Source organism: Artibeus jamaicensis, unplaced genomic scaffold (genome assembly GCF_021234435.1).
Source record: "Artibeus jamaicensis isolate MK-2021 breed Jamaican fruit bat unplaced genomic scaffold, CSHL_Jam_final contig_444, whole genome shotgun sequence".
Lineage (NCBI taxonomy): Eukaryota > Metazoa > Chordata > Mammalia > Chiroptera > Phyllostomidae > Artibeus > Artibeus jamaicensis.
The window spans coordinates 577,822-602,422 of record NW_026521831.1 but is presented as its reverse complement, the minus strand read 5'-3'; the positions used below and the strand labels follow the sequence as shown (position 1 = coordinate 602,422).

Genomic DNA, 24,601 nt, shown 5'->3' with positions numbered 1-24,601 from the left:
CTGGGGGCAGGGCAGCTGCCCCAGGCCTCCTGCCTGCCCCGCCCTGTGGAGTCCATGGCCGTCAGATCTCGGGGACCCCACCGCGGCCCGTGGCAGACGGCGGGGGTGCTGCGCGCGTTGACCTGGTCGATGGGGAACCTCTCCACCTTAAGAGCCCGAAGAGAAAGCTCAGCCGCTGGCCCGCTGAGCAGGGGTCCCACCGCAAGGCGGGGCAGCGAGAGCCTCGCCGCCCCCGGGGGTGGGCTGGGGAGGATGCGAAGGGAGGGCACGGCGGAGGCCAAGACGCGAGGTGCACAGTACGGTCCGAGGCGGGCGGAGCGCCCCCTGCCCCCGGGGGAGCCCGGCTGGCAGCGGGGAAGGGGCGGGCCCCCGAGGGAGGCCGTCCGGGTATTTATAAACGTGGGAGATCCCCCGAAAGAGCCCGGCGGGCCGGGCCCGGCGGGCGGAGCCTCCTGGGCGCCCCGCTCCGCCCCCGGCCCGCGCCAGCCCCGCACGTGGTCCGGCGGGCGGGGCGGGGCGGTGCCTGCTCTTCCTCTCGCGCCACGCCCGAGCCGGAGCCCGCGTCGGAGCCCTGCACGTCCCGCCGTGGGCTGGCCGTCCGCCCGCAGCCCGGGGCCCGCTCGGACTGAGCCCCGGCCGCCGCCCCCGCCCGGTGAGTAGGCGCCTCTGGGCCCTTCAGGGGCCGCGGGGAAACAGCTCGCGCGAGGGGAGCCGCGTGGTGGCGGGGGCGACCACAGGGCTCCCCCGGCGCCTGCAGCCCGCGCCCACCCGGGGCTGCCACCCCGACGCGGACACGCCGCCCGAATGGGCGCAGCCCGTGGGTGCTGGGGGGTCGAGCGAGGGTCGGCCGGGAGCTCGGTTGGCAGCACGATTTCCCCGCCTGGCGGCTGCCACATCCTGACCATGAATCAGCCCCAGTTGGGAAAATAAACTTCAACTTCGTGCCGAACGCCGGGGCAGAGAGCCGGGCGCTGCTCTCCGTCCCTCCCGGTGGGGCTGCTGGGCGGGTGACTGGCTGGCCCTTGCTCCCAAGTCTCACCGTTGGACCGCCTTTCTGAGCAGTGACGCCTGGGCGACCAAGTGGGCCTCCGCCAGCCCCCAGGTGCTCCGCCTCCTCCTCTCCAGAGGTCGACACTCCCACCCCGCGGGGGGGGGGGGGTCGTTCCTTCCAGCCCCTCCCCCTGCTCCCTCTGGCAGTGGACCTGGCCAGGCACTGGGCTCTGCGGGCCGTTTCCCCACCTGCACTCCGAGAGGTGGGCACCGTGGCCCGGACTTGGACTTCTTCCCCGCCTTCCTGCAGTGGAGGAGGCAGGGGCTGGGAGCCCACGTCCCAAACCGCCCCGCAGTGCCACCCCGGCTGGGGGGCCTTTGGGAGTGGGGGCTGCATCCCGGGTGGATTCCGTCTGCTCCGAGGCCGCACACCGCCCCCGCCCCCACCAGGTCAGCGGTGGGCCCGGGAGGCGCCCCTCCATCATCTGTTCCCTAAAAGTCTCCCAGTGGACGGGAAGGGGCCGTGCTGGGGGCCTGGGCTGCGGGGGCAGGTGGGGCTGCCTCCTGTGACCACCCAGCCCACCTGCCCCTGCTGCTCCCTCAGAGCAGAACGGGCCCCCCTCTGAGGAGGCGCTGATGGGCTGTCAGAGCTAATTGTGCGCATCTCACATTTGGGAACCTGGAAGTTCCTGCCTTAAATAGACTGCGCCCCCCCCCCCCCCGCCGTCCCCGGGAGCACTTGTTCTCCAGGACGAAACAGTTAGCAGTTCCAAAAGGTGCAGGAGGGGTGGCAGCGTGGTGCAGCCCGCCTGGTGTGAGCCTCCCGTGGGCCGGGGACCCAGTCAGGACCCGGACGGGGGTGTTCTCGGAGGCAAACTCAAGCCCCTGGCTTTTGATGGTGCCCAGGGGAGGATTTGGGGTACACCCCCGCAGCCCAGCCCGACTTCGCTGCCTGGCCCCTTCCTGCGTGCGCTCTTGCACATAGTAGGTGTCTAATACTTGCATGGCTCAAGGCTCACTGGACACAGTAGGTTGGGGAAGACAGCCCATCTCTGTATCGGGACCATGGTTGGAAGTGTCTGAGAGACACAGGCCAGGGGGGCTAGGAGGCTGGGACAGGCACCTGGGGACCCAGATGTCCGAGGTGAACCGGCTGGTTTTGGCCCACTCTGAGAGAGTTCATGGGAGGGGGTGAGCTCCCGTCGCTGCAGCGCGGGCACGCGGACCACCGTGGGGAGGGGAGCCTGTCTTCTGACAGCTGCAGTGACACAGGAGCCACTGGGGCCGGTGCCCTGGGCAGGGTCCCTGCTGAGCCGGCGAGGGAGGGAGCGGAGGGATGAGTGGAAAGGACCAGCCGGCTCCCACCCTCACGGCCACCTCCTGAGGGTCGAGCTGGTCATTCCCACGTTCCACAAAAGGGAGAGTGAAGGTCTGGGTGGCAGGCATTTACAAAGCCCCCACTGTGTGCGTCAGCCTGGGCGCAGGGCCAGAGGCAGGTGTGCAGCGCACTGGGCACCTGGAGGCGGCTCCCAGGGCCCACGAGCGGGCAGGCCGTGCCCCTGCCCCCGTCACCAGGGCAGCGTGCCCTCCGAAGCCCAAGTGGAAGGAGGGCTGGGGAGGGTGGACTGAGGGCCCAGCCCGCAGGGAAGCAGAGCATGGCCGGCGCCTCTGGGGGCCCGGGCGGACCGTGGCCAGTGGGTGGAGGCCAGCTGGAGAGCCTGCCTCGGCAGGTGGCAGCAGGCCCCTTTTCCCATTTCTCAGTTGGTGACTCTGAGGCCTCACATCAAAGACAGTGTGGAGGCTGACCAAGCGCCAGGTGTCCCGTTCCAGCCACACAGCCCTGGTGGAGGTGTCCCTGCGGGACCTTGGAGCCTGCACTCGGCCGAGCCCCAGCCCCTCCTGTGCCCACAGTGCACCGCCCCCGCCCCGGAAGTGTGCATACACAGAGGCCCAGCGACCCAGCCTGTAGGGCAGGGCTCGAACTTGTCCCCGGCCAAGTGCTGGTGCACCTGGCGAGCTGTGGGAGAGTGCTGAAGTCTCCCGGCCTGTGCCCGGCCCCCGAGCCCCCAGGATGTGGCCTCCGTGTGCAACCTGCCTCCCCCGCCATCCCTGTCCCCAGTCCCATTTCTGCTCCAAGTGCAGCTCGGCTGCCGCCCGCACACGGCAGCAGGGAGGCAGACATCTGCTCTTCACCCACCCCCGAGGTTGGGGGGGCTGCCTCCCCACGTGCACGGTGCTGAGTGGCCTGAGAAGGGAGCCCCCTCGGAGGGCACCCTGCTAGGCTGCCCCCACCCAGGGTGGGGGAAGGGCAGCTGGGCCAGATGGTGGCATTGGGGGCAGAGGAGGGGGAGGACAGCCAGGACGGAGGTCCCCTTTGAGGGGCTGTGCGGAGCAGCCTGGGAGGGGCCTTGCTAGCCCTGGTTCCCTGGGGAAGAACATCGTGCCCATTTCACAGGTGAGAAGAGTGAACCCGGAAGGCGCCCAGCAGGGATGCTGCCGGGAATGCCGAGGGTCTCGCTTGCCTGGTTGGGCTGGGCTCCTGGCACCACGTCCCAGCCTCATGTGGACCCAGCAGCCTGGGGGTTGGGGGCGGCATTGACACTCTCGTCCCCATTTGAGGATGGAACCAGGGCCTGCAGAGCCTCCTGGTCTCACCCCAAGCCTGAGCTGTCCCCTGCCTGCCCCTCCCCAGCCACCACAGCCCCTGGCAGTGCTGGGTTGTGTGGGCTGCAGCCCCTCCTCCACCCTCCATCTGCTGCTTTGTGTGCTGTGCTCTGGGGGCAGACAGCCCGGAGCTGGGACACAGGGCAGGGCTGGGGGCAGGGATGCCACCCCAGTACCCTGCGGCCCAGAGGTGCACACACGCCAGAGCCAGTCTGCAGCCCATCCCTTCTTCCTGGGCACTGGGCGTTCTCCCTGGGGGCAGGAGAGGCCTTTTCTGAGGGTCAGAGGGGGACCTGGGAGGGGCACAGGGCCTGCTGGAGAGAGGTCTTGGAGCAGGAACCCCGGCGGTGGGCACATCCTTCCTGGGCCTTGGACCCTGCAGGTAGAGGCAGCTGAGGCTGGTTCGAGCGCTGCCCACCTTGGGCCCACCAGGTCCCTCAGCCTGTCCTCCCTGCCCCGCCCCCAGCCCAGGTCTGTACACATCACTCCCTCCAGTGTCCAGTGTGCGAACTGACTCAACCACTGGAGATGTAGGGTGGGGTGGGGGATGCACTGTCTGTCACCTCTGGCCCCCGTGCCACTCCCCCAGTGCAGACTCTCAGCCTCGGCCGTGCCCTGAGTGTCCAGGTGGCCAGGCCCCCACCCTGGGAGCCAGTCATTGGCCCCGCTCTGTGCAGCCTGGGAGGCTGAGTCCCTTGGGTGACCACGAGAGGCAAGGGCAGCGGATCCCTGCCAGCGCTCAGCGCAGGTGGAAGTGAAAGCCTGGCTTCCTGGCGAGGGTGCTCCACCCTTCCTGTCCCCTGGCTGCGCTGGGCCTACCCCCGGGGGACGGGCCCTCCAGGCCTCGGCAGCCTGTTCCCAGAAAACCCAGCGCCCAGCTTAGGGCTGCGCCGGGGCGGGACCCCACGCCAGGCAGCACTGCCCACCCCGTGACAGGCATTTCCTGTTTGCTCAAGTCCTCTGCCCACCCTCTCTGAGCCTTTCTTGGCTTTGAGCCGGAGAGACCCAGCCCAGACCCCTGTCCCTCCCTCCCTCCCGCCCCCCAGGGGTCTGCCCTCCACTCTCCAGTGCCTTAAGCTGGGGCGGCCACTCTGGGAGGTGCTGTAGGTCCCCTTCACCCTCCCCCTGTAATTATGAAAATGACTACGTTCCCTCCAGTGCAATTTCTGTCAGTGTGTCCCGTGTGGCATGTCACGTTTCGTGCGGTCAGGGTCCTGCACAGCGCGGCGGCCCACCTGCTGCCCTGCTTCTCGCCTGTGTTTCGGTTGGGCAGTGTGCCCCGCACCCCTACCTGGGATGAGCCCACTCAGGTGACCCACTCGGGCTGGGGAGGCCCCTCCAGGGCTGGTGGCCTGGAGGGGAAGGCGAGGCAGATGCCGGGGGCTCAGAAGGAGCCAAGGTTGACAGACGGGTCACGGCAGGACGGTCTCAGCCCAGGGGCCTCGGCTGCCCCGAGCATGAGGGACTTAGCTGGTAGGAACACCACCAGGGGCTGCCAGGCAGTGGGAAAGTGTGGGTTCCTGGAGCAGCTAAAAATACAGCGTGGCGGCCCTGCCTCCCATCCCGGAATCCCGCTCCTACCTACTCACCCCCCCCCCCCGGGGAAGACAGGCTCGCTCTGCATGCACCCCCGCTGGCTCAGGGCCCAGAAGCACCCAGTCCCCGTGCCGATGCTGGCTGAGTCACCCGGCGGACCCTGGGAGCCCTAGCCGCTGGCCCTGCTCCGCCTGCCTCAGCCTGGGCCACCGGCCGCCCCAGGCTCAGCGAATGCAAATTCCTGCGCAGGCCCCGCCCCTCGGCTGGGGAGCTGCAGGACAGGGGTCACATTCCTGTGCCTGGGGTCGCTCCACCCGGGTGTGGCTGAGCCTGAGAAGGTCCCGGTGCCCCTCCCGGTCTTGGCTCCAGGCCTCGCTGGGAGGTAGCCACAGCCTGTGGGCAGCGCCAGTCAGCAGGGCAAGGAGGGTGGTAGGCAGTGGGTCCACACACGGTATTGCCGCAGCCGAGAGGGTCAGGGGCTGGCACTCGGCACCCACCGGGCCCAGTTACTCCGTGGAGGAAGCTGCTGCCCCCCTCAGAGACACCAGCAGTCACTTCCTGGGGGCTCAGGCCAGGAGGCCCAGGAGGCCCAGGACGCTGCCTCGGCGCCCACGGGCTGTCAGGAAGGGTGGTCCCGCAGCCCCACTCCCGGGAGCAGCGCCCAGCAGCGCCCTCAGGAGCCAGAGGCCTGGCCGGGACCTTTCCTGCGCCGCCTTCTCAGCCCTCACTCCCTGCCGCCCAGACGGCTGGGCTGAGGCTGCTGTCGGGCTGCCCGGCCTGTGCCCAGCGGGAGATCGAGGGGACACTGCCCTTTCACCCTATGTGTGTTGATCTCACTGTGTGCGTATAATGTACATGCACATGACACGCACAGCGTACGTACACGTGATGTCATGTACGTTCACAGGTTAAGCTGTCCAGAAGAGAGGGCTGCCCTGAGGGGGGCTGGGCGGCTCCCAGGAAGTGGAGTGTCCGGGTGACTGCTCGGGCAGCCCCTTTGGCCTTCCCTGGCGGGTCCCAGGCTGGAAGGGGGAACAGAACAGGGAGGCTTCCGGGGCAGTTCCTGCGGAGGAAGGGCCGGCTTCCTGGGCAGGCCGTGGGCCGGAGTTCTGTCTTCACGTGTGGTCCGGCCCTCTTCATTTCCTGTGTGCAGCCAGTCATCCCAAAAGCCAGCGGAGCACCTCTGGGGAGACGTGCTTGGCCCCGGACCTGACACTGGGGACTCAGGGTGGGAGAAGAGCCGTCCCCACCTCAGCCACCACGTCCCCAGCTGAGCTCGTGGATCCGGCTGGACCCCCCACCCACATGGGGCCTCAGCCAGCAGGGCCTGGCCAGCATAGGACCCTTGTGGACAGATAGGATCGGTCACCTCCCATACCACAGACCAAAGGGCTCGGTGAACAGGGTCTGGGAACCGAGCCTGTGGCCCTGGGGACAGGGCACTGGACAGGCCTAGGGCGTGCTGGCCGTCTCTGAGGTGGGATTTTTCTGTGTCCAGGGACCTTCAGGGCTCTTGGCCGGATAGGACACTAGAGATTCCAGAGGCCTGGCCTATTCTCGCTCTGTCCACTCAGCCTCTGCCCCAGAGACAGGGGCGCTGGCCAGTGGGGCGGGGCCTCCAGCAGCGGCACCCAGGGGGCAGCAGTGTGTGCGGCTCTCCTTGGTGCCAGGAGCCGGGGCTGCAGCCGGGGAGCTCGGCTGCCAGCAGTGATGAGAAGCCAAGAGAGCAGGAGGGGCGGCCCGAGGCCGGGTCTGGAGTGGGGAGGCAGGGGCAGCTGGAGGGTCTTGCGCATCTGGGTGAGTAGACGGTTGGGGGGCGGAGCGGGCCGGGAGGGCTGGTGAGCCCAGGGAGGCTCTGGGCCCCGCGGGAGGGGTGCCGAGCACCCAGCTCCTGCCGCTTCTGCCCACAGCCATGTCCACACCCACTGCCTGTCAGGATGCTCCCGACAGACTAAGGTCAGAGGTGCAGGTGAGGAAACCGAGGCCCAAACAGGACAGTAACGGGGCCAGAGCTGGGCACCCACACGGGTCAGCAAAGCCCCTCCTCCTCTTTGCCACGCTACCTCCCGGGCTGACCCCAGGGGCTCGGAAGGGCAGTTGGCCAGGTGGGGGGACGCGGGGCTGCAGAAGTGCCGGGTGTCCTCAGGCTGTTCTCTGCTCCCCGCAGGCCCGGGGGTGGGCTCCGGAAGCTCAAAGGAGGTCACCCCAGAGCCTGTCCAAGGCAGAGTGCGCTGGGGGGGGCAGGCACCAGGGCTCCCATCCCCTCGGCCTCCGTGCCCTGTGAGGCCTCAGACGGCCTGGAGTCTCTTCTTAGAGCGAAGCCGTGTCGGCCTCCCCAGCCCACGGCCCCTCTGGGGTCCGGTCTCACCGGCTCTGCCGTTTCCAACTCCAGGCGGTGGGCACAGGATGAAGCGTCCCTGAGTGTCCCCTCCACTCCCCGTCCTGTGGAGTGGGGTGCACACAGCCTGCCTCGGGGCGGAGGGGCGGGGGTGGAGGGTCAGGAGGCCACGCCGAGGCCAGGCCCTGGGTGTGGGGCGCAGTGGCATCGCCTCCCTGCCCTGTCGCTCCGGTTCTCTCCACACCGCCCTTCTCAGACGCTAAATATAAGACCATGCCATGCCAGGACAGCGTGGGGCCGTCCTGACCCGAGGGGCCGGTCCCTAGGGGCTGTGGCTTGGGACAGCGTCACTGCCGAGAGCCGCAGGGAAAGGGCTTGGTGGGTGTGGCGATGACGCAGGCACATGTTGGGGGACATTCTGGGGGTGTCACGCCTGTTGCAGCAGAATGTGGGTAAACCTTCCCACACTGAGGGCCTGGGGGGACACCCCTTTCTCCACCTACACACAGGAGCCAATCCGAGGCCCACGAAAGCTGGGGCCTGGCAGGGCTGCCCCCCCCATGGGGCCCTGGTCTTGCCCAGCACTGGGCATGACTCTCAAGTCAGTCCCCGCCCCCCACGCCACACTCACGTACTTCGGGCATCCTGAAGGTGCCGGGGTCTGGAACCAGCCCACCCACCTGCCGTGTCCATCAGGCCCATCCACACTGGGCAGGGGAAGTGCCCTGCGGCTGAGGTGGGGCGTCCGGGACACAGTGTCCCAGTGATGTCACTGCGTCGTCACCATTGGGTCGGTGGCACTGCTGCCAGTGTAGCCCCTGGGGTCCTCACAGGCACAGCAGGGCAGTGCTGCCCCTTCCTCGGTTGCTGTGGTGACGCAGTCGGGGATGGGGACAAGGAGCACTGCCCCAGGAACTGGCTCCGTGTGCTGTGGGGTGTCCCCAGGAAGCGAATCGGTTGGGCGGGAGGAGATACGGAGGCGGAGGACACAGCCCGGCCGCCCGCTGACGCCCTGACTCCCTCTGGCCCCGCAGCTCGGCAAGATGTCGCTGAAGGAGGGTGCGCAGCGCAAGTGGGCCGCGCTGAAGGAGAAGCTGGGGCCGCAGGACTCGGACCCCACAGAGGCCAACCTGGAGAGCGCCGACCCCGAGCTCTGCATCCGGCTGCTGCAGATGCCCTCGGTGGTCAACTACTCCGGCCTGCGCAAGAGGCTGGAGAGCAGTGACGGCGACTGGATGGTGCAGTTCCTGGAGCAGAGCGGCCTGGACCTGCTGCTGGAGGCCCTGGCGCGCCTGTCGGGCCGCGGCGTGGCCCGCATCGCCGACGCCCTGCTGCAGCTCACCTGCGTCAGCTGCGTGCGCGCCGTCATGAACTCGAAGCAGGGCATGGAGTACATCCTCAGCAACCAGGCCTACGTGCGCCAGCTCTCCCAGGGTGAGCCTCGCAGACCGCCTGCGCTGGAGGCCAGGGACTGGGCAGGCCGAGCAGCTCGGGGCCAGGCTCCAGGCCCAGCTCGGTGGCAGGGGTGGTGGCAGGAGACCCCGGTGCACAGGAGGAGACAGTCGGCGGGCAGATGGGGGCGGGGGGCTTCCTGGAGGAGGCACCCATTTTTCATTTGCCCCAAGTCTGAGAACCCCCAGGTCACCTGGAGCCCTGGTCCCTCCACAGGTGTACCCACTTGTCCCCTGTCCTGTGACTGCCCCTTTTCTCCGTCCCTCCCTGCCCACCCTGTGCCCTGCTCCTGCCTCCAGGAGCCTCTGCAGCCATGGCCCCCTCTCCACGCCCATGACAGGCTGCTCTGCTTTGTGTGTCTGCAAAGCTCTACCCCCCCATCAGGTCCAGCTCCCTGACACCCCGACCAGGACGTGTCCCCAGGCCCTGGTGCTTGGAGCCCCGGGTGGGCAGTGGTGGGCGGCAGCCTGTGGGGACGGGTGCCTGTGTGGGTGAGTGAGGCGGCGGTTGCCGTCTGGCCCCATCCAGCCTGGCCGTCCCGGTCTGTAGAGCCCTGTGTGACTTGCTCTCAGCAGGAACAGGCAAAGGCCATCCCAAAACTTCCGCAGCTCAGGGGATGAGGCGGAGGCAGTTGGTACTGAGTGTGAAAAAGACGTGGGCTTGGCCCAGGGGGTCGTGCTGATGGGGTCTCTCAGACCTCAGGGTCAGCCCCAGCCGTACGGTCCCGGAGAGGGGTCTGCGTATGTACCCGGAGTGGTCGCCCCTGATGTGGGCCATGGGGGAGGACAGTGCACCCCCCAGTGCTTGCCTGCTGCCTGCCTTTCCAACTGAAGTGTGGGAGTTCTGGGCAGAGGCAGGGGAAGGGCTGAGGGAGAGGCCTGGCCTGGACACCTGAGCCCCACTGAGACTCGCCCTGGCCCCTGGCAGCTCTGGACACATCCAACGTGATGGTCAAGAAGCAGGTGTTTGAGCTGCTGGCTGCCCTGTGCATCTACTCACCTGAAGGCCATGCCCTGGCCCTGGACGCCCTGGACCACTACAAGGTGAGAGCTGGAGGGCGGGGCCTGGCAGGGGCCTGGGGTGCCAGCTGAGCCCTGCCGCCCCGCAGACCGTGTGCAGCCAGCAGTACCGCTTCAGCATCGTCATGACAGAGCTGTCCAACAGTGACAACGTGCCCTACGTCGTCACCCTGCTCAGCGTCATCAACGCCATCATCCTGGGCCCCGAGGACCTGCGGACCCGCACGCAGCTGCGAGGAGAGTTCATTGGTCAGCCGGCCTGCTCTGCACCCCAGGGAGGGGCCCGAGCCCCTCGACCACCCCTGGGCCCCAAAAGAAGGCTCCGTCCCAGGCCTTGGGAGCCTCCCGTCCCCGCCTGCATCCTTCTGTGGACAGGGCCCGTGGGACCCTAGACGTGAGCCCTGGAGGCTCTCAGGCGGAGGCAGAGTCCTGGCCCGTCTCAGCCCCTCCAGTGGCGACGGCCAGTGTTTGACGGGCCCTCTGCCCAACGAGACAGGTCCCTCTGAGCCTCAGTCCGTGCTGTCCCGCCAGAGTGGCAGAGTCCCCACTGTCCATGGGCTGGGCGTCAGGAGGGAGCCCAGGGGACAGCATCAGAAGGTCCAGGTGGCGGGAGGGCAGGCCTGGCGGAGCAGCCCCAAGAGGCTGACCCCGCGTGTCCTTCCCCAGGGCTGCAGCTGCTGGATGTGCTGACTCGGCTCCGGTGAGTCCTGGCTTGCAGCTCCCGCCTCCCTCTGGGGTCCCAAGCAGCTCCTCCAGGTGGACGGGGCTCCCCGGGTCTCAGCCAGAACCCAGCCACCCCCAGCCCTGCTGGAAAGGCTTCTGTGTGGAACCCTCCTGGGGGCTTGGCAGCTGCCCCCAGAACTGGGGGTGCAGGTGCAGCGCAGTTAAGCCGATTTGCAGACAGACCGCGTTGCTGCGGTGTAAGTACACCCCAGACTTGGTGTGGGGCGTACTGATGCAAAAAAGCCTTCCTTGTTTATCTGAAATTCAAGTGTAAGTGGATACGTGGGAACCCACATAGCAGAGGGCCACCGTTCAAAGCCCCATCAGGACCACTCTCCAGGGTGGCAGCCTGGGGTGGGGAGACTCCAGGAGGAAGAGGCAGGGCTAGTGCTGAACTGCCCTGGGCAAAGGTCTTTGGGGTGCCGTGAAGGGCCGCCCTGCTGCTGAGGGCACAGCTCATTGGCCAGGCTGAGATGACTGGCAGGTCCTGGGCCCAGTGAACACTCAAGCTCCCACTGCCCCTGCAGAAGCCGCACCCCTCTGTGGGGACCCTTTGCTCCTGTGGTGTGGTCTGGGTTCCCCCTTCCCAGCCCTCATCCTGTGAGCCTCTGCCCCTGGACCAGAAAGGTCAGTCCCACTGACCTCGGCTGTCCCTTGGCTACTGTGGCCTCATGCCGGCCTCGGGCCCTGCACACGGGTGTGCATCCATCCAGGGCAGGGGAGGCCAGTGGGGGCTCCGGATCAGCCACCCAGCCCCTCCCACCGCAGGGACCTGGAGGATGCAGACCTGCTGATCCAGCTGGAGGCCTTCGAGGAGGCCAGGGCAGAGGATGAGGAGGAGCTGCTGCAGGTCTGCGGTGGCGTCGACATGAGCAGCCACCAGGAGGTCTTTGCCTCCCTGTTCCACAAGGTGGGCCGGGGGGCCAGGTCTGGAGGCCACGCAGGGAGCAGCCAGGGCTGGATGGGACAGGGCCAGGAGTGGGCAGCCCTGGGACCACAGGTCCAGGAGGAGGGCAGTCCCGAGGCCAAGGTGGCCGGGCTGTGCTGGGCCCCAGCAGGCCGGTCACCCTCTGGTGGCCTGAGGGGCCTTCAGAACCAAGGAAGGCCAGGAGTCTGAGCTGTGGCCTCGCCGGCTGGGACGGCCTGCCTACCCCTGAGCCCTGTGGTTCTCGGACGGGGGCAAGTGCCCCCAGGGGGCTCCCAGAAACACCCGGAGACTTGTAGGTGGTTGGTCGCTAGTGGACAGGGCCACTGTGGAACGTCCCTCGGTGCACGGGGCGGCCCCTAGCCCAGAGAGCTGTCGGCCCCGAGTGCCACCGCCCCCCGGGAACCCCGACACAGACTGGTCACTGGGGCCCAGGAGGTGCGGGGGGGCTGTGGGCTGGCCGCCAACCGCACGCCCACCCCCGCCCAGGTCAGCCGCTCCCCAGTGTCCGCCCAGCTGCTGTCGGTGCTGCAGGGCCTCCTGCACCTGGAGCCGGGCCTCCGCTCCAGCCAGCTGCTCTGGGAGGCCCTGGAGAGCCTGGTGAACCGGGCCGTGCTCCTGGCCAGTGACGGTGAGCGGCCCTGCCCTCTGCCGCCTCCACAGCCCGGCCTGGGCACACCCTGGGGTCTTGGGAGGTGGGGATGGGTGTCCTTCCTCAACCCCTAACCTGTTCCCTGCCGGAGCCAGGCAGCCATGCCCTGACCCCAGCCGCCCTCCCCACAGCCCAGGAGTGCACCCTGGAGGAGGTGGTCCAGCGGCTCGTGTCCATCAAGGGCCGGCCCCGCCCGAGCTCCCTGGACAAAGTTCACAAAGGTGTCCAGGCCGACCTAGGCCAGAGTCAGGGTGGCGGCGCCCCCCCAAGCGTGGGCACCCCAGAGGCGGATCTGAAGGGCCAGCAGCCCCTGGTGACCCCCGCCTCCCTGCCTCTTGTCAGCAACCAGAGTTGGAGCAGTGGGGCTGCCCCACAGCCCACAGCCCTGGGGCAGCAGGCACCCGGCTCACCCCTGCCTGCGGCCAGCCTCCCCGGCTCCCCTGCTGTGCCCCCTCCCCCACCTCCACCCCCTCCCCTGCCAGGCCCAGGGACCTCGTTCCCCCCACCCCCTCCACCCCCTCTACCCCCTCCCCTGCCAGGCCCAGGGACCTCGTTCCCCCCACCCCCTCCCCCCCCTCCCCTGCCAGGCCCAGGGGCCTCGTTCCCCCCACCCCCTCCACCACCCCCATTGCCTGGGCCTTGTGGGACCCTGCCCCCTGCTCCCCCACCACCCCCGGGCCTGCCAGGCATCTCGGACCCCCCTGCAGTGGGTGGTGAGGAGATTATTGTGGCCCAAGTGGACCACCACCTGGGCTCCGCCTGGGTCCCCAGCCACCGGCAGGTGAACCCGCCCACGCTGCGCATGAAGAAGCTGAACTGGCAGAAGCTCCCTTCCCACGTGGCCCAAGGTGAAGAGCCCGATCCCCCCCACAGGCGGCTTCCCTCCGGGGGCCGCTGGGCCCTGCTGGGGGGAGTGGCAGCTGCTGCCTGCAGCACCTGGGCTGCACCTGGGCGCCCTGGCAGGGAGGCCTGCCCCTCCTCTGGGCTCAGCCCCTGCGTGGTCTGAGGCAGGCACAGGGCACAGGTCACCTGTGAGGACCCTTTGCTCCCACACACCCCAGAGGCTAGTGTGTGTCTCCTGCCCAGACCCCTGAGGGCCAGGGTGCTGTGTCCAGAGGCAGCCACAGCCGAGGCCACCAGAGGCCAGGCTGCCACCGGCCTTTACAGGTGGGTGGCCAGGCGGCCTGAGCCTGCCGCACCCCCCCCCGCAGAGCACAGCTCCATGTGGGCCTCGCTGAGCGTCCCGGGGGCCGAGGTGGTGGAGCCCGACTTCTCCAGCATCGAGCAGCTCTTCTGCTTCCCTGTGGCCAAGCCCAAGGAGCCGGCGGCCACCCCAGTCCGGAAGGAGCCCAAGGAGGTGGGGCTGGGGCCTGGGCCTGGGCTTCGGGGCTGCCCCCTCCCCTGTGTGGTCCTCCGGGGACCAGCTGACGGGCAGAGTGTTTTCCAGATCACTTTCCTGGACTCCAAGAAGAGCCTGAACCTCAACATCTTTCTGAAGCAGTTCAAGTGGTGAGCTGCAGGACTGAGCCCCTCCCCGGTGCCCACAGGCCCCGCCTCCCTGAGCTGTTCATTTTGGGCTCAAAAGTGCCCTCTGCAGGCCACCCCTGGGAAGTGCACACCCCGTCTCAGGCTAGGGACAGAGGGGTAATAGCCACAGACTGTCCCAGTTGGGGGCGCTGGAGATGCCCCACCCAGGCTCCCTGGGGAGACAGACCCAGACAGCAGCTGGGATGCCCCTGTGGCCACAGACAGGCGGTGGCCAAGCCAGCGTGAGGACCCGGCCCTCCCTCCAAGGCCCCAGGCCGCCCCCTGGTGCTGCCAAGCCACCGACCCCTGACCTGAGCAGCCACCATGGGGAGGCAGAGGGCGCTCTGGCCCACCGGGCACAGGCTCCCCGACCCCAGCCTCACTGCCCCGTGGCCAGGCAGGTGGCTCGCCTTCAGTGGGTGTGAGAGGAGCTCCTGGTGGGGCCAGCAGAGGTGTCGTGGGCCAAGGGGCGGTCCCCACTCTCTGGCAGGGTCCTGCCACCCCGCCCCACGCCCGCCCGTCCTGTCACCCCTGCAGCCCCAACGAGGAGGTCGCCGCGATGATCCGTGCGGGGGACACCAGCAGGTTCGACGTGGAGGTGCTCAAGCAGCTCCTCAAGCTCCTGCCGGAGAAGCACGAGGTCAGGGCCGGCTGCGGGGTCGGGCAGGGACCAGAGCCGGCAGTCCTGGGGGGGGGGGCTCCCACGGAGAAGGGGCAGGGACTGGGACCCCACCCGTGGGCCTCTTTCCTGCAGATTGAAAACCTGCGCTCGTTCTCGGAGGGCCCGGCCAAGCTGGCCAGTGCCGACCAGTTCTACCTCCTGCTGCTGGGTATCCCGTGGTGAGCTGGGCTGCGGCCGGGGAGGGGAGGGGCAGGCGGGTGGGAACGGGCCCAGACCGGAGGGCGGAGCAGGGCACGGCACCACTCCTGGCGCCGTGTCCCCCCCACTCACGTACCCTCAGCCACAGGGCCCCTCGAGGGGACCCAGGACCCTGCCATCCTGAGAGGGAGGGGTGTCCCCAGGGAGGTGATCGGGCACCCTGGGCGCCAGGTGGGGCTGCCGTGGGATCCCCGCTCTGTGCGGGTGGGCCCTCGGGCCTCGGCCCCCTCACCCGGCCCTGACCGCCCGCTCTGCCGCCCAGCTACCAGCTGCGGGTGGAGTGCATGCTGTTGTGCGAGCACACGGCCGTCGTGCTGGACATGGTGCAGCCCAAGGCCCAGCTGGCGCTCGCCGCCTGTGAGAGTGAGTGAGGCCCGGGGGGCAGCCCGGGGTGGGGATGCCCATCCGGCCTCGAGACCGTCCCTAGACCCTGCCCAGGCCCTGCCCAGCTGAGGCAGGCATGGTACACGCGTGTGCGTGTGCGCACAGGTCCACGCAGGTGCACACGGATGAACGCATGCTCAGCTGTGGCACGCAGAGCCACCGTACACACACATGGGTGCACACACACCACTCTCCCGAGTGACGAGTCCTCGGGGACTCGCTGCAGCTGTGGCAGGAGTGTGGCCCGTCCTGGCCACCAAGGTGCATGCAGCTCGTTTCTGCTGGGGACACAGCAGGGGTCGTCCACTCCCATTTTGGTGACACAGCTGGGGACACGCCCTTCCTGAAGCCCCACAGGACAGTTAGCTGAGAACCAGGGAAGCCACTGGTTCTGGGGGTCCAGTGAACGCTGACGTGGGGACCTGCCCCAGAGCCCCGGCGCCCCAGCCGCCCACCGTACCCACCCTGAGCTGCCCTTCCCGCAGGCCTGCTCTCCAGCCGCCGGCTGCCCGTCTTCTGCCAGTTGATCCTGAAAATCGGGAACTTCCTCAACTACGTGAGTGGCTGCACCCGCCCCCTGGCTGCCCCCCAGCTGGGGAGGCTGAGAGACTCACTCCTGTCCCTCATCCTGTGTCCCACGTCCCCCCCAGGGCAGCCACACGGGGAACGCGGACGGCTTCAAGATCAGCACGCTGCTGAAGCTCCCGGAGACCAAGTCCCAGCAGAGCCGCCTGACGCTGCTGCACCACGTGCTGGAGGTGCCGCAGGGCGGGGGGGGGGGGGCACCCCGGGGCCTTGCTGCTGCTGCCTGGCCCCAGGCCCTCAGGGTGGCACCCATGCCCCACTTTGCCCCCGGCCCCTCTCAGGAGCCCCCATTCAAGACCCTGTCTCCCCTGCCCCTGCCTCCAGCTCCTGTCCAGGCCCAGGAGAAGGGTGGGAGGCCCAGAGTGCCCGGCCTGTCCCAGGGGCATGGCCCCTAGCTGCCAGGGGCTGGGGTGGGCAGCAGGCGGAGGGGGTGGCCACAGCAGTCTCACTGGACATGTGTGGTTGCAGGAGGTGGAGAAAAGCCACCCGGACCTGCTGCAGCTGCCCCGGGACCTGGAGAAGCCCTCCCAGGCAGCGGGGTAGGTGCCTCCTGCCCCGTACCACCCACCCCGGCCACGGCCCCTCCTCGGGTGCCCACCAGGAAGGTGGCTGGACCAGGCTGGGTCTCGAGGCTGCAGTACAACCCCGGGTCCACCAGGAACCCCTGCCCAGTGGGACGCCCACTTTTCTTTGGGACGGGACCTCGTGTCCTCCGTGGCCTGTCCCCATGTGACTCAGAGCAGACAGGGCTAGACAAGGCAGGGAATTTCCCAGCTCTGCTCATGGGAGGGCTGGTCATTGAAGGGTGACCGTGAGCAGGGCCGTGCCCCCCCCCATCACAAGACAGGGGCCTGAGGCCCAGGAACAGGGGCCACACCCACGGGTCACGCAGCCTGGGAGGGCGGCCCTCCCAGGTCCGTTGCCACGGAAGCCTCTCCAGTCCAGTCGTCATAGGCCCGGCACCCACCTTGGGCAGCACCTCACCCCACGCCACTTGGCCAGCCCCAAGGCCCTACGAGCCTCTGGCCACCTCCGTGTGGGTGAGCAGGGCTCCCCGGCCCCATCCCACCTGGCCCCGCCCCCACCTGGCTTTGTAGGATCCACCTTGAGATCATCCGCTCCGAGGCCAGCAGCAACCTGAAGAGGCTCCTGGAGATGGAGCGGAAGGTGGCGTCCTCCTGCCCTGAGGTGCAGGACCAGTACGCCGGGCGCCTGCAGGTGAGTGCGGCAGGCGAGGGGCCCGACCAGGTCTCCAGGGAGGCTGCCCCCCCCAGTGTCTGTCAGGCCTGGACGGGGCAGTGAGCGCGGGGAGGGGAGAGGGAGGTCCAGGGGCCTGTGCCAGTGGCTGTCGCCCCCCATGGCGGGGGCTGCTGGGGGCTGCAGCCTGGCCGTCTCCCAGTAGCAGCCAGCAGGTGGCGCCCGCCACGGGCTCTCCCGGCGGTGACCTGTGTGTGCCCTGCTGCCGCAGGCCAGCCTCGAGGCCTGCCGGGCCCTGGAGGAGCTGCTCCAGGCCGTCGAGCAGAAGCGGCTGGAGCTGGCCCACTACCTGTGCGAGGACGCCCAGCAGCTGTCCCTGGAGGACACATTCAGCACCATAAGGGCCTTCCGGGACCTCTTCACCCGGGCCCTGAAGGTGGGTGGGGCCTGGAGGCCAGGCGGGCTCCCCGGTGCTGGCTGTACGCAGTGGGTGACTGAGGGCCGGGGTCACCGGCTCCGCATCTGCTCCGCAGGAGAACAAGGACCGGCAGGAGCAGGCAGCCAGGGCCGAGAGGAGACAGCGGCAGCTGGCGGAGGAGGAGGCTCGGAGGCCACGGGGCGAGGACGGGAGGCCTGGTGAGGCCCTGCGGTAACGGGCGGGCAGGGGCGGCCTGTCCGGGCTGTGGCCACTGCCCTCCCCAGTCTTGGAGGGCCTCCCTGCTGCTGTGGGTAATCTGTCCAGGCCACCGGCTGGGCTCCGGGGACCCCAGGAGCCTCGCCCCTGAGGGTCCTGGGCCTTCCCAGTCAGGAGGGGAGACACGAGGCAGGAAGAGGTATGTGTCATCGACGCCCTGCTGGCTGACATCAGGAAGGGCTTCCAGCTGCGGAAGACGGCCCGTGGCCGAGGGGACGCAGACCCCCCGAGGGATAAGGCACCTGGTGAGGCCCTCGCCTACCTCTTCACAGTCCTTTCCGCTGCCCCTCCCCCAGCGCCTCCCCTCCTCTGGGAAGCCCCCTCTGATCTCACAGGTACCCCCATGTCTCCTGCTGCCCCAAGAGGGGACGGCCGTGAGCCAGGGCCAGAGTGGCCACATGCCACGACCATGCTGCCACGGCTCTGCTGGTGTGACAGCCATCGTCCAGCCCCTGGGGCGGGCAGGAGGGAACATGGACAGACACTCCTGGGGCTTAGGCCCCCTGTGGACGGACCGCGCAGGCGGAGGCGGGGCCTGCCCACGGACCCCACACTGGGGGCCGCCAGGGAAGGTTCCCAGGGGTGGGGCGTGTTGGGGCAGAAGCTGAGATGGGGGGAGGTGCCCCACTCAGGCTTATCCTGAGAGGGTGCACCAGAGTGGCTTGGGGGCACCCTGCCCCCCCTCACATGCCCCCCACTCACATGCCCCCCACTCACATGCCCCCCACTCATCCACAGGGGCCTTCAGAGCCGCCACAGCGGGCCCCGTGGGAGGCCCCAGCTGCCCTGCTGCTGGCCCTGTGGCAGCAGCCAGGGAGCCCCAGGACTGGGACCTTGTGGATGCCGCCGCCCCCAGCCCGCAGCCCCCCAGAGACCCGCCAGAGGTGGTCGGCCCTGGGCCCCAGGAGAGGCGATCGTCCTGGTACGTCGACGCCAGCGATTCCCTGCCTGTGGAGGACGCCCTGAGCTCCCAGCCCTCCGCCGGGGCCTGGCCAGTGGTGCTCGGGGACACTCAGGCCCTAAAGCCCCTCCAGTTCTCCACGGACAAGCCCCCTGGGGCCCTGGGCTCAAGCCAGGACACCGAGGCCCCCACCACCCCCCAGGACGTCTGCCAGGCTGAGGCTGACAGCACAGGGGATGGGCCAGGGGACACGGTGGCCCGTGGCCGAGGAGCCCGCCTCCCCGCTGCAGGCCCTGGTGAGGACGGGGACAAGGAGGACACGGCCCCAGAGTCCGCGCTGGACACGTCCCTGGACAGGTCCTTCTCTGAGGATTCGGTGACTGACTCCTCAGGGTCCGGCACCCTCCCCAGAGCCCAGAGCCGGGCCTCAAAGGGTACAGGCAGGCGGCGGCGGAAGCGCCCACCACGCATCCAGGAAGGTAACGTGGGCCCCCACAGGCAGGACCTGGGTGGGCAAGTCACACTGGGCTCTGGGCTGGGACTTGTGGTCACGCTCGTCCCTGCCAGCCAGTACCCTGGGCCCCTCCCTGCAGCCAGTGTTGCCGCTGTCCCCAAAGGGTGGGTGGCTCCTGGGAGTCACAGCAGCTGCCCCAGAAGGGGCAGCTGGGGGGCCACCGCCTGCATCGCTGCCCCTCACCCACTAACTCCTGCCCACCCGCTGCACAGGGAGGGTGCCCAGCCCCGGAGTGAGGGGAGGCGAGGGGCCTGGGTGCCCTGCATCTCGGCATCCAGGGTGCTCGGGGGCCATAAGTGGTTGAGTCTGTTTCTTTTATCTGGAAGCAGAGGTTGCCCCCGAGTCCGACGATAGTAAAACTAAAAGGTTCTGTGTGGTCCAGTAAGGTAGGTAGCGGCCTGGCACTCTGCACTAATGCCGGTGGCGGTGGCGGTGGCGGTGGCGGTGGCCTCCCCAGCCCTCCTGGATACTAACCCGGCTACCCTGCAGCCCCCCTGTGCTGCTTGTGGGGGGCTGCCTGGCCCCGTTGTCCCCCCCGGCCCCACTCTGGGAGGGCAGGGGCTGTGCCTTGCTTAGCTGGCGTTGCTTCCGCGGTGGCAGGTGTGACCTCGGAGCTGCCCTCGGATGTGGCTGCCCTCCGGGGTCAGGGCTCCAGGGCCTGGGGTGGGGGCAGGTGGGCCTGGCAGGACAGGCCGAGGTTGCCTTGTCCTTAACCCTGGGCTTCACAGACCCCACGCCGAGTGGCCCCCAGATGACACCTTCACTCTGGGTCTGTCCACAGGACACACCCCAGCCCTGCCCTGGCCCTGGTGCTGGCCATTCATTTCCCCAGGGAGACAGTGAGGGACCAGGATGATGGGTACCAAGGACAGAAGGCCAGGGGTGAGCAGGCGGCGCTCCCTCAGCAAGGTCTGCAGCTCCCTGTCCCTGGAGGCCAGGCCCTGAGGACAGCCCACGGGAGTGCAGGAGTCCCTGGGACCCTCACCTGTGGGCAGGGCAGGCAGGGTCTTGGGCATGACCGGAGAGGTCACAGATGCCACCACACAGACAGGCTGGGTCCTTCTTGTGACCCGGCCTGCGCTGAGTCGGGGGCACCCGGTGCGGGGAGCCCCCGCCCCCGCCCAAGGACAGTGCAGGCCGGCGGTCTGCTCCCCACGCGCCTCCAGCCGGTGCCCTCGGCAGGAGCCGGGTGCGGTGCGGTGTGCCCTCCGTGTGGTTTGTCCTCACTGCCGCACTTTCCTGGTCCCAGGCTTGGTCCTGGTCACTCCCCGAGGTGGGCTCTGGGGTCACCCCTCACTGGTGCTTTTTACAGCAGCACTGGCAGCAGGCGGCCTCGAGTGTCCACTGCCCAGTGAAGGCCAGTGTGCCCAGAGCGGGTCTGTGCCCCCCCCCCTCCCGTCACCGTAGGCCACGCCAGGCCCTGTCTGCAGGTGCCGCCCTCCCGGGCTCAGGGCCGGGAAGGAACCCCACTTCCTTGCGGCCCAGCGTCATGTTTGGAAAAACTTCGACCTGACAGGCAATTGGCAGGACAGCAAAGTGACACCGCCCGCCCTTCGCTCTCCCGGGAACGGGAGAACTTGCCAAGTGCTGTTTGTACTTGGCACCCTGTCCCCTCAGCTTCACTGGACAACATCAGGGCGCTTGGCCCTGAGTTTTCTCCTGAGCCCAAGGCCGTTGTCCCCAGGACAGCTGGGCGGTGACCGTCCCCTGCAGCCGGGTGTCCTGGCCACACCCTCGCAGTTGCTGATCTGGCCGCAGCCTCTGTCCTGCCCACAGACCGGACAGACCGGAGACACCTCCACTCCGGTGTGTCTGGTCCCCCAGTGCCCCCTGTCCTGAGGCGGGATTTCCAGACTCAGAGCCTGACGGGACAAACTTGGGGTCCTCTGTCCCTTGCTTAGTGAGGGTGACGCCGATCCCTGTGAGGTGGTGATGTCACAACCCCTGTGGCTGTTTGCTGATTCGTACCCAGCCTGGCAGGGGTGCTGGCTGGCGTCCCACTGGGCCTGCAAGACACTGACTTCCTTCTTTCTCCCTGTGGTGACTCCGAGTCTCGAGTGACCCATCACGTCGTCCATGGTGACGCTGCCAGGCCCCTGCTACCACCTCTGGCCCCTCCCCTCCCCGGCCGTTTGTCCTGGCGCTCTGCGGTGGGGACGGCACCTGCGGTCAGGGAGTCCTGTCTCTCTGGTTCTGCCACACTGGCCCTGTCTTCTTGTGAGCAGTGGCTCTTAGACCAGAGGCTGCCGAGCCCTCGGGGCACAGCACCCAGCCCCGGGGTGGCCGTGGGGTGGGGCACCAGCGGGAACGGGTAGGTGTGCAGGGCGGGGGGGCAGGAGGCCAGCCTGAGGGCCGTGCGGAAGTGCCTGTCGGAGCCCCAGGGGGAGGGCGTGACAGCGGAGACCCAGCGAGGGCAGAGTGCGGCCTGGGGCTGAGACACAGGAGGGAGACGCAGGGCTCCACCCACCTCACGCCAGAGCCGGGGGCAGCACCGACCCGGGGCGCCTTGCTGCCTGGGAAAGGGCCTGGGTCAGAGTGGCCTCAGGGGCACAGAGTGCAGTCTCTACACAGTGGTAGCAGGACCACTGGGGCCTTGGGACCCTGACGTGGGCTGCAGGACCCCTTCTAACCGTAGCTTCTGTCCCTCCCACAGGCCTCAGGCCCAAGCCCAAAGCCCAGTGACAGACACGCAGCAGCCTCTACGCAGCTGTGGGCCCTGAGTGTGCCGCTGGGCAGAGGAGCGTCCGCGTCCCGGGAACCCCAAACTCCGTGCCTTACCCAGCCAGGGACGGGCCTCCCTGAGCATTCTGGGGACGTCGAGGCCGGGACCCCAGCAAGCACCTGGCAGCCTGCCTGGTGCCCCCCTGGACTGCCTGCACACGCCAGCCCTCCCTCTGTCCCTGCATGGCCACGGTGCCTGCTTGCCCGCGGGGGGTCTGGAGGCTGCGTCCCTCTGAGCTTGCACCCCCTTTCCAGGGACCTGGCACCCAGATTCTTCTGGAGACAACCCCTTCCAGACCCCTCCCCCTAACCCGTGGGAGCCAAATAGAGCTGGAGCCCCCCACTGCCCCCTTACTGGGCCCCCATTCCCGCTGCCCGGCTCTGCCCCCCAACATGCTCAGCTGGGCCGGAACAGAGTGATTTTAACAAAAATGTGATTGTCGTGTCTGCCGTTCTGCGGTGTCCTCGGGCAGGGGCGGGCTGGCGGACCCTGCTCAACAGAGGCGTGGGGGCCCCGTGGGTCGGCCCCCCCGCCAGGCATCCAGCCTGAGGGTGGGAGGCGCCCGCCCTCCCGCAGCCAGGACCAGCCCCTTGTCTGCAGAGCCCTGCGCCCTGCTGCTGTTAGGGCCAGCGCTCCCCTCGGGACTGAGAGGAGGCGGAGGGGACTGGAAGGGTCCTTCTGGGGGCTGCCACCTGTCCTGACCGCCCGTGAGGGCGGCCTGCCCTAAAGCGGCCCAGCGGGTCGCAGAGCCGGCCCAGCACAGCGGTGTGCAGAGCTGTGAGTGGACGTGGGGGCCTGAACCCCATGACGGCTAAACGGGTGGACAGACTGGTCCAGGGATGGGGGTGGAAGGCCGGGTTAGCAAGCAGGTCACCCAGTGGGGGCAGGGACAGGGGGACTGCGATGGGGGCAGAGCCACCCTCTGGGGGCTGGACTGCACACTGGAGCTTGCCTGTCGTGGGTGGTGTCAGCCAACGGGCAAGGTCACAAAGTCCTCACCCCGGTCCGGTTCTGAGGCATCTCCATCACCTTCGATAACGCCCCTTGCACCCCCGGCCACCCGCCCCAGCCGTGTCCCTCTGGTTTTTGCGAGCACTTCACCTCAGGAGTAAAGTCACACTGGCTTCTGTCCTTCTGCCTGTTTCTGAGGCCCCTGCCCCTGTCGTGGGGGGTCACTCGCACTCCGAGTGGCCCCTGCGCCCTGGCCCTCCCGTCGGCCGGCGGGCACGTTCTTCCAGACACCGCCCCCCCCCCCCCGCGCACGCTGCCTGTGCCGACGGGCGCGTTCTCTCCGGGGCTCGGCGTGGCGCTGGCGGGACTGAGGCCCTCGGCATCCAACTGGAAGAAGCTGCCACGTGGACTCCCAGGCGCTGCACCATGTCCCATTCCCACCACGCACAGTCTCAGGTTCCAGGGCCAGGCATCTGGGTCGCGGTCACCTGACGTCCCCTGTGAGCTGTGACCCCACCACGGACACCCTGCTGGCCCCGCCCACGTGCTCCCTGAGACTGTGTCAGTGGGCCCCAAGCTTGGTGACTTGTACTGCCACCACCCTGGTGACAGGCCCAGGCCCATGTGCACAGGGCCACTGTGTGTGTGTGGGGGGGGGGGTGGCAGGGAGGGTTCTAATTTGGGCTGGGCCGTGTGACTGGCGGGGCCCCAGCTGCCGGGCCTGGACAGAGTTGTTTATGGGAAGGCCAGACGCCCCCGGGCTGCTGGCTATTTATAGACTGGGGCTTAGGGGACTTGGTGCCAGCACTTGGCCCTGCAGGGCCTGTGGAACCCAGTGGTGTCCCCTGGTCCCCATCTGGGTCTGCCTGGGTGGGCGGGGCTCAGCCCCCAGGCGTGGGCAGAGAGAAGCACCCCCTCAGCGGATAGTAGGTGTGAGGCCCCCAACCCTCACATGGTTCGTGGTGGGTGTGAAGGGCCCCGCTGCCGTCTTCTGGGAACGAGCCTCCGAATTCCCCTGGTCCCTCCTGCTAAACCCAACACACAGCCAGCCACTGCACCCCAAACTCTCACCCACCTGCACCCCCCGGCCCCCAGGGCATTCAGAACCGCTGGCCCTTCACCTCAGCCACCTCCCAGGCTGCTCATTCTGGCCCTGCTCTGCCACTGTCACCAGAGGCTGGACACGGGCCGGCACCTCGACCCCGGCTTGTAACCCACGTTCTGGGTTTACCCTCAGCAGTGCGGAGGGGAAGGAATTATGGGTGTCCCGTGTGGGAAGGGGCAGAGCACCCCGCCCAGGGCCGCTGCCAGGGCCCCTGCCCAGAGGCAGAGAGGAGGAGGAGGTGGGCAGGGCAGCCCTCTTCGGGGGCCAGAGGAGTCACTGCTTCACCAGGGACCCCAGGGTCCTCTCCCTCCTCCCTGGGGAACGTCTGGTCTCCCTGTCTCCAGCCTGGGAGCCCCAGGAGCCCCCAGGGATGGAAGGAGGGGCCTGACTCCCAGCCCTGGAGCTCAGGCCGAAGAGGGCATCGCTGTCCCCAGGGGCCCATCCCTCGTCCCTTCTCCCAGCCAGGGGGCTGGCAGTGTGCAAGCCAGAGTCCACCGTGGCTGCGTGTGGCTGCGGCAGCCCAGCCCCTGGTCAGGCAGCCTGTCCCGGCCCCCAGTCCTTCCACACCTGGGGCAGGAGAGCGGTCTGGCGCCGGCCTCCCAGAGCCCAACCCTGGGCATCCCTGACGCTCCCCCGCCCCGCCCAGTGCCCTGACAGCCTGGGTTGGCCCTTCCTTCCGGACTCAGGGCCCTGAGGACCCAGAGCAGCCCGGCTCTGGGGTGCAGCCCGCGTGCTGGCACTGGCGTGGGCAGGCGCAGACCCACAGTGTGTGCCTGTTGCCTGGCCCCAGCTCCTGAGGGAGGCGCGCTGTCCTCTGCGCGGCCACCAGAGGGCGCACGCGC

At 68.6% G+C, this 24,601-nt stretch overlaps 1 protein-coding gene across 4 annotated transcripts; it reads left to right on the top strand.

Annotated features, from left to right (window-relative positions):
• Positions 1 to 508: 508 nt before the first annotated feature.
• Positions 509 to 22,116, top strand: INF2 (inverted formin 2). 4 transcript variants are annotated; one of them, XM_037164249.2, is made up of 23 exons: positions 509 to 652; positions 8,563 to 8,962; positions 9,908 to 10,023; positions 10,089 to 10,248; positions 10,666 to 10,699; positions 11,491 to 11,632; positions 12,137 to 12,278; positions 12,431 to 13,147; positions 13,511 to 13,656; positions 13,747 to 13,808; positions 14,364 to 14,466; positions 14,581 to 14,666; positions 14,969 to 15,069; positions 15,576 to 15,646; positions 15,741 to 15,848; positions 16,144 to 16,214; positions 16,773 to 16,893; positions 17,144 to 17,308; positions 17,406 to 17,508; positions 17,677 to 17,811; positions 18,305 to 18,946; positions 19,311 to 19,367; positions 21,635 to 22,116. In XM_037164249.2, the coding sequence occupies exons 2-22, from the start codon at positions 8,572 to 8,574 to the stop codon at positions 19,364 to 19,366; spliced, it is 3,672 nt and encodes a 1,223-aa protein (XP_037020144.2). In that variant the 5' UTR covers positions 509 to 652; positions 8,563 to 8,571; the 3' UTR covers position 19,367; positions 21,635 to 22,116. The 4 variants fall into 4 exon arrangements, 2 of the variants coding, with proteins under 2 accessions (XP_037020144.2, XP_037020143.2); XR_005085098.2 differs by lacking the exon at positions 509 to 652 and adding an exon at positions 19,763 to 19,863; XR_005085099.2 differs by lacking the exon at positions 509 to 652 and adding an exon at positions 19,763 to 19,890.
• The last annotated feature ends 2,485 nt before the right edge of the window (positions 22,117 to 24,601 follow it).

Excerpts from the sequence above, each read along its gene's own strand:
- INF2 (XM_037164249.2), top strand. The coding sequence starts at position 8,572 with ATGTCGCTGAAGGAGGGTGCGCAGCGCAAGTGGGCCGCGCTGAAGGAG. Across the intron at positions 13,809-14,363 it reads TTTCTGAAGCAGTTCAAGTG|CCCCAACGAGGAGGTCGCCG; the intron begins GTGAGCTGCAGG and ends TCACCCCTGCAG. Across the intron at positions 14,467-14,580 it reads TCCTGCCGGAGAAGCACGAG|ATTGAAAACCTGCGCTCGTT; the intron begins GTCAGGGCCGGC and ends TCTTTCCTGCAG.